A 12,515-nucleotide genomic window follows, 5' to 3' on the forward strand; every position below is an offset into this window, starting at 1 on the left:
AATCCCCCTTTTACTCTTATCAAGTCCTTTATTATTGAAAAAAAATAATAAACCATACGTATTTGGTACCGCCGCGACTGTAACAACCTGAGGTATCAAAATATTATATTATTTATTGCACGCGGTGAACAGCGTAAAAAAAAAAACATAAGTAACTATACCAGAGTTTCTGTTTTTTGGTCACTTTGCTCTACAAATAATGGAATAAAAAGTGATCAAAAAGTCGCACGTATTCCAAAAATGGTACCTATAAAAACTATAGCTCGTCTCGCAAAGAACAAACCCTCATACCGCTGCGTCGACAAAAAAATTAAAAAGTTATGGTTCTCAAAACTTGGCGACAGAAAAAATACATTATTTTTACAAAAGTAGTTTTATTGTGCAAAAAGTTGTAAAACATAAAAAAAGTCCTATAAAATAGGTATCGCCGGTATCGTACTAACCCGCAGAATAAAGTTAACATGTAATTTATAACGCATGGTGAACGCTGTATAAAAAAAATAAATAAAACTATGCCAGAATTGCATTTTTTTGTTTACCTGGCCTCCCAAAAAATAGGATAAAAGGTGATCAAAAAGTCGCATGTACCCCAAAATGGTACCAATAATAACTACAGCTTGTCCCGCAAAAAAAAGCCCTCATACCGCTACGTCTATGAAAAATAAAATTAGTTATGGCTCCAATAAGTCAGGAAATAAAAAAATATGCAGTTGTGCCCGAGGGGAACATTTCTTCTGTTTGAAGAGGCGATTTATCAAGGACCTAAAATTAGGGAACCAGGAAAGGGAGGGCCCAAACATATCCGCTGGAAGCCACGGTGCCCGTATTATACCAGGACAACACTTTCCCAGCAAAATTCCCCAAACTGCAAAGGTGCGGAGTGTGGACCAAGAGGGGCATAAGAAAGGACGCCATATATCAGTGCAACACCGGCCTGTGCAGAAAGGATTGCTTCACAGCGTAACACACATCTATGGATCATTTTATTGTTTTTTTTACCCCATTATTATACCACCTGACTATTCCCCTGATGTACTCTGCCCAGCTTACATGTAACCCCACATTATAAACGGAAACACCAGCAATACTCAAACAAAACTACTACCAAGCAAAATCCGCTCTCCAAAAGCCAAATGGCGTTCCCTCCCATCTGAACCGTACAGCGTGCCCAAACAGCTGTTTACTTCCACATATATGGCATCGTCATACCCGGGAGAACCCTTTTAACAATTTTTGGAGTGTGTGTCTCCAGCGTCATAAGCTGGACATGACATATTTGCCACTGAAATGGCATATCTAGGGAAAAATATAAATGTTTAATTTGCACCATCAGCAGCGCATTCATTTTTGGAAAAGACCTGTGGGGTGAAATGCTCACTACACCCCTTAATAAATGCCTTGAGGGGTGTAGTTTCCAAATGGGGTCACTTCTCAGGGGTTTCTTTTTATTATTTCACATCAGAGACTCTGCAATTGTGAACCAATACTTTGTAAATCGCCAAATTAGGGCTCAATTTCGCATGGTACTTTTTCACTCCTGAGCCTGGTCGAATGTCCAGGCAAAAGATTAGGGTCACATGTAGGGTGTTTTTAAAACCAGGAAACACTGCATAATAATTAGAGAGCTGTCTTGTTATGGTGGCACAAGCCGGGCACCACATATTGGCATATCTATGGAAAAAATTCCATTTTCACTCTGCAACATCGAGTGCACACTACTTTCTACAAAACACCTGCGGGGTTAACATGCTCACTACACCACTAGGTAAATGCATTGAGGGGTGTAGTTTCCAAAATGGGGTCATTTCTGGGGGATTTCCACTGTTTTGGTCCCACAGGCGCCCAGAAACCAATCCAGCAAAATCTGCACTCCAAATGGCGCTACTTTCCTTCTGAGCCCTGCCGTGTGCCCAAACAGCAGTTTATGACCACATTTGGGGTATTGTTTTACTCGGGAGAATTTGCCGTACAAATTCTTTTTTTTTCCTTTATTTGTTGAGAAAATGAAAACTTTTGCTCTAAAGCTACGTCTTATTGAAGAAAAAGGATTGTTTTTATTTTCACAGCCCAATTCTAATAAATTCTATGAAACATCTATGGGGTCTAAATGCTTACTACACCCCTAGATGAATTCCTCAAGGGGTGTCGTTTCCTAAATCGAATCACTTTTTGGGCATTTTCATTGTTTTGTCCCCTCAGGGGCTTTGCAAATGCGATATGGCCTCCGCAAACCATTCCTGCTAAATGTGATCTCCAAAAGCCAAATAGTGCTCTTTCCCTTCTAAGCCGTGTGTCCAAACAGCCGTTTATGACCACATGTGGGGTATTGTTTTACTCGGGAGAAATTGCTGTACAAATGTTGCAGTGCTTTTTCTCCTTCAGTCCTTGTGGAAATGAGAAAAAATTAGCTAAACCTACATTTTCTTTGAAAAAATGTAGATTTTTATTTTCAGGGCGTTCTTCCAATAATTTCTGCAAAAAAACCTGTGGGGTTAAAACGCTCACTATACCCCTAGATAATTTCCTCAACGCGTGTAGTTTCCAAAATGGGGTCACTTGTGGGGGGTTTTCATTGTTTTGTCCCCTCAGGTGCTTTGTAAATGTGACATGGCCTCCGCAAACCATTCCTGCTAAATGTGAACTCCAAAAGCCAAATGGTGCTCCATCCCTTCTAAGCCCTGCCGTGTATCCAAACAGCCGTTTATTACCACATGTGGGGTATTTTTTTACTCGGGAGAAATTGGTTAACAAATTTTGCTGTGCTTTTTCTCCTTCAGTCCTTGTGGAAATGAGAAAAAATTAGCTAAACCTACATTTTCTTTGAAAAAATTTAGATATTAATTTTCACGGCCTATTTCCAATAATTTCTGTAAAAAACCTGTGCGGTCAAAATGCTACTATACCTCTAGATCATTTCCTTGAGGTGTGTAGTTTCCCAAACGGGGTCACTTTTGGGGGATTTCCACTGTTTTGGCACCGCAAGAGCCCTTCAAACCTGACATGGTGCCTAAAATATATTGTAATAAAAATAAGGCCCCAAAATCCACTAGGTGCTCCTTTGCTTCTGAGGCCGGTGCTTCAGTCCAGTAGCACGCTAGCGCCACATGTGGGATATTTCCTAAAACTGCTGAACCTGGGCAATAAATATTAAGTTGCATTTCTCTAGTAAAACTTTCTGTGTTATAAAGAAAATTGGATAAAAAATGTATTTCTGCAAAACAAATATGAAATTTGTAAACTTCACCTCTACTTTGCTTTAATTCCTGTGAAAAGTCTAAAGGGTTAAGACATTTTCTAAATGCTGTTTTGAATACTTTGAGGGGTGAAGTGTTTTAAATGGGGTGACTTTTTGGGGGTTTCTAATATATAAGGCCCCCAAAGCCACTTCACAACTGAACTGACCCCTGTAAAAATAGCCTTTTGAAATTTTCTTGAAAATGTGAGAAATTGTTGCTAAAGTTCAAAGCCTTGTAACGTCCTAGAAAAATAAAAGGATGTTCAAAAAATGATGCCAATCTAATGTAGACATATGGGGGATGTTAATTAGCAACAATTTTGTGTGTTATAACTGCCTGTCTTACAAGCAGATACATTTAAGTTGAGAAAAATGCAAATTTTTGCAATTTTTCGCTAAGTTTTAGTGTTTTTCACAATTAAATACTGAACATATCGAGCAAATTTTGCCAGTAACATAAAGTCCAATGTGTCACGAGAAAACCGTCTCAGAATCGCTTGGATAGGTAAAAGCATTCCGACGTTATCACCACATAAAGTGAAACATGTCAGATTTGAAAAATGAGGCTCTGTCAGGAAGGTCAAAAGTGGCTAAAGAGGGAAGGGGTTAAGGTTGTTTTCAGGAGAAAGAATTGATACACCTTCAATATATTCTACACCTACTAGAACCTAGATACCCAACTCGGGATACAAGAGGTGTTTCAAGATTATGAACTATAAGTGCAGAGGACTGCACTTTGCAAAAAGTAAGGCGAAAATGTGAGGTTGATATGACGTATTGATTTATATTAACATGTACCTTTATGTAATAGAATGGAGCCACTGTAGAGAATTGGGTGGGATCCTTCTATTCAAAAATATAAGATGACTCATTAGTAGGTCTCTGATAAATAAAAGAAGAGTCGTGTGTCTTCTTATAATGTATGCTGGGACACAGACGCATAGAGTGCATTCTCTTTGCATGACTGGCAGTTGAGGTGACTGACAGTTAGGAAAAACAACAGAGGACTAAGGTGCCATTTTGTTGCTGTTAAGATGCAGAGAGAAAGGACATGATAGAGGGAGCTATGACAAATGGTGAGATTGAAGAAAATTAAAAGGAAAGTAAATTCTTACATATATACATATTTGCTTATAATAGTGCCAGGTCGAAGGAAGAAGATTATATATGTTTGTGTATATATATATATATATGTATGTATATATATATATATATATATATATGTATATACAGCTTTAGTCGATAGAAAGATAAGGAACTACATTGACTATTTGATTTTGCAAATAGTTGAAATGATAGAGAAGATAGATATATAACTGGATGTTCTACAAATAAATTATCAAGTATATCAGTGACTCCATTCCACAAATAAAAACAAACATATCTATAAGAGTTGTCATATTTCTCAATTTATCTTCTACATTTAATACTTCGACTGGATATTCTTCTGTTTAATGGAAAACATTGAAATTGTTTCAGAGAACTAAAAAGAATTTATCTGGATAAATAAACAAAAAAGTATGTTAAGTCAATATATCCTTTTGTTATATTTTATTGCTCATCTTACAGACAGCAGCTGATCACTGGGAGTTAGAGAAGTGACCAGCTGTCTTGCCAAGACAACTTCTTTGCAGGTATGGGAGAAGCAAACGGTTAAATGTAAATTTAGAATAATTGGTGCTTAGATAATTGTAATTTATGAGGTAGTAGGTTAAATATAATTTGTTACATCTCAATGGGAATTCCACTTTAACTGTGATGCCAGAAGTGAGCAGCAACAATTGCTGTCACTATAACAGTAATAGGCGTTCCTTAGGAAGGCAATATTTTTTCAATGCTTCACCCAGGGCAAAAAGATTGGGAATTACTGCAGTAGACAAGCAAACCTCATCACAGATAATCACTTTAATACAGCTGATTTTGCTGGGGTAAGCAACGGCCAATCAGACATTTTAACTGCTGCAAATGAATGGTGCATCATGGATGGCTCAAATCCACCAGAGGAGGAGCCACTCTTGCGGGGCAGCTCTTCATTCGGCTTATTGGGGGATCCTGAGCAGTGGATCTCCCTCTTTGATGTTCATATGCCCTAATAGGGTTGAGGACAAATCCTTTCAATTTGGTATTTTGTTATAGTATCAGCTATACATTCATCTTAACAACATACAAATATGATAATTATTTTTATTCTTGTATGTTTAAAGGGAAAAACCTGAGGGAAAGGCTGAGAAACTCCGCAGTAAAGTGAAAGAAGTCCTGAAATGTGATGTAATGAAAAGAAACCCTTATGACCCTATCGTTCTGCCACCAGTTGATTGTCTCCTGTGTTGTCTCTGTCTTGAATCCGCATGCAAAGACATAAAGTCATACTGTAATGTTCTTAAAAACTTCAAGGACTTGATTAAACCTGGAGGTCACCTTTTGATTATGAGTGTAACAAATGCTACTTTTTACCTGGTGGGTGAAAAGTATTTTATACCAGTAACCACAAGAATGGATGAGTTGGAGATGGCTTTTAAAGAAGCTGGTTACCAAATTGAAAGAGCTGCGTATACTCCACGTATTAATAAATCAAGGATGGATGTTACTGATTATGAACATAAATATTTTATTCATGCCCGTAAACCACAGTAAGGGACACATTTTTCAGCCACGATTTCTTGGAAATAATAATGTATATCTGCATGCTTTATCTTGTAACCATGTAATGCAAAATACTAGTAAATAAGTAATTTGGGGTTGGGTAAGCCTGAAAACGCTAAAATAAATAATAAATAAGATATGAAATAAATTCACCATGCAAAAAGAATGTTCCACTTGTCAATACTATTAATAATAAGGTTAATTTTTAAAAGTTATAGTATCTTTGGGTTTCCAAAGTGTTGCGAACTCGGATGGAAAATAGTGTGTAGGTTTTCATCTCCTGGTGATAGTATAAAATAAAAGGGTATTCTGGGGTCCACCGTCCATTTTACTCCTATATAAAGTAATGCAAATTGTATAGGAAAGCAGAGGTGGACCAAAGCTGTTTCAAACTTTTAACATACCACATCTGAAAGGAGTGATTAGGAGACCCACGCCATGGCAGCTTTAGATGAAATGGCATGGAGCTTGCTCAGTAAAGTCTTTTAACCAATTAGCCAAAAAGATGTAAGGCCTGATGCATTGGATTTTCGGGCCGCAAACTCTGTCAGACTGCAAAAAATCCTTGTTGTGCATCCGTGTGTCATCCAGACTCACGGATACACAACAATTCTCCAGTATTAGTTAATCCACAAATTTGGACCGTAAAATTACTTGTCCTGAGTTTTTGCCGTCCGGATTTTTGTCCACCGCTGCGATCCATGTAAATCGCGGTCATGTGCATGGGGCCATAGGAAGGAAGGGGTCCCAGTGCATGAGGCCTATCTGTTTTTTGTTTTTATTTTAAAAAAAAAGCAATCTTGAATGCCCCCCATACTGAAGTTCAGGGGAATGCTTAATCGGTGCAATTCAAACAACCAACCAACCAACCAACTTTATTTTACTAGATTAACAAATAAATACCCTAAAACAGAGGTCCTCAAATTTCTTTAGCTTGTGAAATACGTTCAAATATGACAGATGTTGTTGAGACACAATGGGTTTTAAAAAGGAAAAATCTAACAAAGATATGACCAGGTTACAAGGCTGTTACCCTCGTATTAATTGCCAGTTTGATACTTTAGTTGTGAGCCTAGTCCCAAGCTTCAGTAATACTATGACATGCCTGATGCAACTAGAACACTATAGTATTTAGAGCCGCAACCAGCTGGAAGCCCCATTAGGTTGTATAGAAGAGTAAAGCGGGATAGCTCAATGATCTATTCTTTCAAACAATTACAAATGTTAGTCATGAAGTTAACTCTAACGTTGCTTGACTTTCACAACTAACATAGTATATAAGAAAATCTCTTAAAAGGGTGTTGCCATATTGTTAGGATAAACCATAACATAGTGATTAGTGGAGGCCCAACCCCCACCGATCTGGAGAATAGAGGTCTGGAGGTTCCTTCAGCATCTCTTCTGCACAGCGGCACTCCCAGCCACATATTGTGCAGGGAACTGGAACACAGCTCCATTTAAGTGGGTGGCCGGGAGTGTCGCTGTGCAGAGAAAATCAATGAAGTTGTCACAGCACTTATCTAGCTCCAGGCAGGCAAACCCCCATCGATCAGTAAGTGACAGCGTATCTCAGCAATGTGCCATCACTTAGTTTAGTGGGAAAATCCTTTTTATTCACATTTACCATTAAAGTGATAGTAGAATAGAATGAAACTATGTTCTCAACCTTTCCATCATATGACTACATGCTTGACCAAGACAATTTCAAAGGTAGGTGAAACATTGACCTGTGGTTGTGAATTCACTAGGTATAAAAATAATTAAATAGTTGCAAAACTGGTACACGCTTAATCTATGAGCACTATGCTCTTCATGTGACACCAGGGGGCATTATTATTAAATTCATGGTAATGATATACCGTGTTAATAGTAAAACTGCAAAAAACTTTTTCACCTAAAACACCTTACATAATAGAAAAATATGAGTTTAAAGCCTCTTCCTATAACTCCTCCAAAGGTTATATCTCTATGGTTAATGCTTGATCAATCAAATTCAATTTGTAAAACATTTTGAACAATATATTTACTAACACATTAAAAGCTTCCTTTTATAAATTGTATGTAACAAGTATGTAAGCTATATTCTATCTGTGGCTGTTTATGTTATTCTAAAGTAAATCATCCTATACTGTATTATGATATATATACTTTATTAAAGACGATACAAATTGTGATTTTGAGCATTGGGTTGCCTTATTTAAGAGCAAAATGGCCCTTTAAAAAGAATAAATTATACTTTCTGGTTATAAGTGAATGTTGTATTCAAGTATTTACATGACTAAAACGTACACCATCACAGCGTGTGACTTGGCTGTAACCAAAATATTTTAAAGGGGTATTCACATTATAAAATGCTATGGCATATTGCTATGATGTGTAAACAGAGAGATGGGCTGCCGGCATGATGGAAATTTATGCTGACGAATGATCGTGTTAAGAATTGCTCCCCCAATACATAGCCGATCATTGCTTCTTGTTAAGGAGCAAATGAGCGCCCATTGACGAGCTGTCTTGTTGACCAGCGCTCGTTTTAACGGCCCAAATTGGGCCGTACAAAAGGACCTTAAACAAAATTTAACCTTCCCTGTAACGAAGAGGAGGCAGTAGCTTTTAAGACTGCATATTTTCTTTTAAGATACAGATATAGCCGTCTTTATCTTTACTTTTAAGAAAATAAATACAGTGTCAAGAAACTTTAACTTGACTTTTTTAATGGCTTTTCAATGGCTTTTGTTGTGTGATATCACGCTGCAACAAGTTATCAAAGTCAAGATAAAGATGGCTACATCTGTAAATACAGATATCTTCTAGTAATGTAGAACCTCCAACCGTAAATCTACTGCAGAATCAAGAGTACAATGTTACATTAAACTCTGATCAAAGCGACACATCAGCCTTACAAAAGGAATATTGTAAATCACTGACAAGATCAGTGCCATCTTCCTTTTACAATCTGCCGCCAATGTAAACACGATGGGAATGTACAGAAACAGTGTGTGGCCAGGGACAAAAATTAACCAATAAACACAAAGGGGAAGGACCCCAATAGTTGGTGGGCGTGATATAGTTAAATTTAAAAAAAAAATTGCCTACCGGCAAAGAGAGCCCTGTTTTACAACTATCATTCAAAAATAACAAAGTCTTTATTAGATTTGCAACAAGGACAGACTACATAAAATTTATAAGTTAAAGTCCATTGCTGACAGCGAACAGCATAGTGCAAGATATCAGAATAGGGTCTTTGGAGAGCTAAGTGCTAACAGCTGCAGAACACAACACTAAACCCACAGTTAGATTCTAGAGAGTCAGCAGGACATGTATTAAAATTGAGGTAGAAGACCCCCCGACATGTTTCGCTACGATGTAGCGTCTTCAGGGGTATCGGGGCCAATGACAGCGCGTGGCGGGATGACTCTGGTTATATATGCACTGAAAGTAACTACACATGTTGCCTCAATCAGCAAGTAGCCAATCATAAGGAGAATAGAGGACCGTGCCCCCTCCTCGCTGATAGACAAACGGTGCCACCAATCACGGGCTTAGCAGAAGCAGCCAATGAATGTACGGTTCAGCTCGCAGGCGCATTAAGGTAAATCAGAGTGATAGAAATAATCACTGTGAACAACAGAGTGACGCTGTCAGGACTCGGCAAGAGCCACCAATGAGCATACGAATCAGCGCACTGGCGAAGTAGGGTAAACTGAGGTGATAGACAAAATCACCAAGTGTCAATAAGCTCAACATAGTGGCGCTTGCGTATGACAGCAGACTTAGACGTCAATGGAGCTTGATGTATATTCCGGGCAACGATGTCGGTCATGCAGTAGGCAAGGGTGACATGAGTAAGTAACCAATAGGACATGAAACACTGTGCTGACCAGGCTCCGTAGGGAACCATGATATTAGATTTGTCACTAAGAAGATGACAGTACTGGTAACAATAAGTGGAGGTACAGTGAGTTTTAAATTAACCAGAGTAATAACGAAGCCGCTGCGTCAATTACCAAACGGTAGCCTGGGGAAATGCATGAAGCAAATCATAAGTACAGTTTGTAATCAGTATAATTAGTAATGAGAAATACGTGATAAGGCAGATAGGTAGAAGTTTAATTCTAAGAGTGTCTATATAACCGACACATGACTTATACACACTAGAGTATAGCTCCAGTATATTTGTAATGGCTAATAGCCTTTATTCGACAGCATAATAACTGCATATGGGGTTCACAGAAATGATGCAAATGTAAATCCCTCGTTAAGGCCTCCTGGGCTGAGGGATCCCAGGCGATGGATCCAACGTGCCTCCTCTTGTAGTAACTTACGGTCCAAATTTCCTGCTGTTGGACCGAGTTTGACCTGCGTGATGCCCCAAAATTGTAAAGAGCGGATATCCCCACCGTGTACAAAACGCACATGCCTAGACAGTGGTGTATCCTCTTTTTTATTTATGGTGCTTAGGTGTTTAGAAATTCTCCTCCTTAATTCCTGTATGGTCTTACCCACATATAACTTGGGACAAGAACACTTAGCTATATAAATGACCCCCTTACTCTGACAATTGATAAATTGTCTAACCTGGTATGATCTATTGTCAAGTGGATTGGTAAATAGTTTGGTAGTAGGCATTAGATAGCAAAAAGAACATCGGCCACATGGATGAGAGCCTGTGACCGACGTCTTTAGCCAATTTTTTGACACAATAGTAGATCCAGTATGATGACTATGCACCAGGTAGTCACGTAAATTCCTGCCTCTGCGATAAGTGATATTCGGGGTAGAAGGGACAACACCCTGTAGGTCAGGGTCGGCCAGAAGAATTGGCCAATGGCGACCTAGGATCTCGCGAACCTGTTAAGAGCCAGTATCGAAGGTTCCAATGCATCTGACACTAGTCGTTCCACCAGACTTAACAGCAGTCGCTGGATGGTGGTCAGTAACCGACTTGGGCATTCCCATTGGGCAATACCTCCGTGCCAAACGGAACTGCTCTGATGAGCAGGCCTTTGAATTGGAATGTAATGGTCTGTTTACTAAATTTATGGCACGAGGGTATCCTAGAAAATGGCTACATAAAGCGTATGCCAGGGCGAGGGCCACGGATAGAAAAGAGTTATTATATGAACGCAAGTCGGTTACTGACCACCATCCAGCGACTGCTGTTAAGTCTGGTGGAACGACTAGTGTCAGATGCATTGGAATTTCATTTTTAATTCCTTTTTTTCTGTAACACAGAAGGTTTTACGAGAGAAACGCAAGTCAATATTTATTGCCCAGATTCTAGAAATATCCAACACCTTGCCCTAGTATTCTAATGGACTGAAGCACAGGCCTAAGAAGCAAATGAGCACCTAGTGGTTTTTGGGGCCTTCTTTTTATTAGATTATATTTTAGGCACCATGTCAGGTGTATTCCACAAAGTATAAAGAAGAAAAAGCCCCGAACATTTGTAAAGCAACTTCTCCAGAGTATGTAAATACCCCATATTTGGGCACACGGCAGGGCACACGGCAGGACTTAGAAGGAAAGGAACACCATTTTTCTTTTGGAGCACCAGATTTTGCTGGATTGGTTTCGTGATTTCGTGTCGCAGTTGCGAAGCCCCTGAGGGAACAGTACAGTGGAAACTCCCCAAAAGCACTCCATTTAGGAAACGACACCCCTGAGGAATTAATCTAGGTGTGGTAAGCATTTTGACCCCACAGGTGTTTCATAGTTTTTATTAGAATTCAGCGGTGAAAAAAAATAAAAATAATTTTTGATGTAGCTTTAGCTCAAAATGTTAATTTTCTCAATAAATAAAGGGAAAAAAAACTGCAACATTTTGCTGGATTGGTTTCTTGGCACCATGTCGCTTTTGAAAAGCCCCTGTGGGATCAAAACAGTGTAAACTCCCCAAAAGTGACTCCATTTTGGGAAACTACAACCCTTGAGGAATTCATCTAGTGGTGTAGTGAGCATTTTGAAACCACAGGTGTTTCATAGATTTTATTAGAATTGGGCAGTGAATATAAAAATGAAAATTATTTCTCCAATAAGATCAATAACGAGAAAAAGCAGCCTAAGATTTGTAAACCAATTTCTCCCGAGTATGGCAATACACCATATGGGGTCATAAACTGCTGTTTGGGCACACGGTAGAGCTCAGAAGGGAAGGAGCGCCATTTGGCTTTTGGAGTGCAGATATTGCTGGATTGGTTTCTGGGCGCTATGTCGCATTTGCAAAGCCCCTGTGGGACCAAAATAGTGGGAAACCCCAAGAAGAGACCCCATTTTGGAAACTACACTCCTCAAGGTATTCACCTAGGGGTGTAGTAAGTATGTTAACCCTGCATGTGTTTTACAGAAATGAATGTACTAATTAGTGAACTCGATGTTGCAGAGTGAAAATGGCATTTTTTTTATAGATATGCCAATATATAGTGCCCAGCTTGAGCCACCATTAAAGTACAGATCTCAGATGTTCCCGGTTTTAGAAACACCCTATATGTGGCACTAATCTTTTGCCTGGACAATCATCAGGGCTCAGGAGTGAAAGAGTACCATGCGAAATTGAGGCCTAATTTGGCGATTTGGAGCGTGGATTTTGCTTGGTAGTATTTTTGTTTGGAGTTTTACTGGTATTTCAGTTTATAATGTG

At 38.9% G+C, this 12,515-nt stretch overlaps 1 protein-coding gene across 2 annotated transcripts in view; it reads left to right on the forward strand.

Annotated features, from left to right (window-relative positions):
- Positions 1-6,044, forward strand: part of LOC142661973 (nicotinamide N-methyltransferase-like) — a 39,477-nt gene extending 33,433 nt beyond the window's left edge. For both annotated transcript variants that reach the window (XM_075839749.1, XM_075839748.1), the window contains one exon: positions 5,440-6,044. In XM_075839749.1, coding sequence (XP_075695864.1) covers positions 5,440-5,869 — 430 coding nt within the window. In that variant the 3' untranslated portion in view covers positions 5,870-6,044. The remainder of the gene's footprint in view (positions 1-5,439) is intronic.
- Positions 6,045-12,515: the final 6,471 nt, after the last annotated feature.

The sequence above is a fragment of the Rhinoderma darwinii genome, chromosome 10 (assembly GCF_050947455.1).
Source record: "Rhinoderma darwinii isolate aRhiDar2 chromosome 10, aRhiDar2.hap1, whole genome shotgun sequence".
Taxonomy (NCBI): Eukaryota; Metazoa; Chordata; class Amphibia; order Anura; family Rhinodermatidae; genus Rhinoderma; species Rhinoderma darwinii.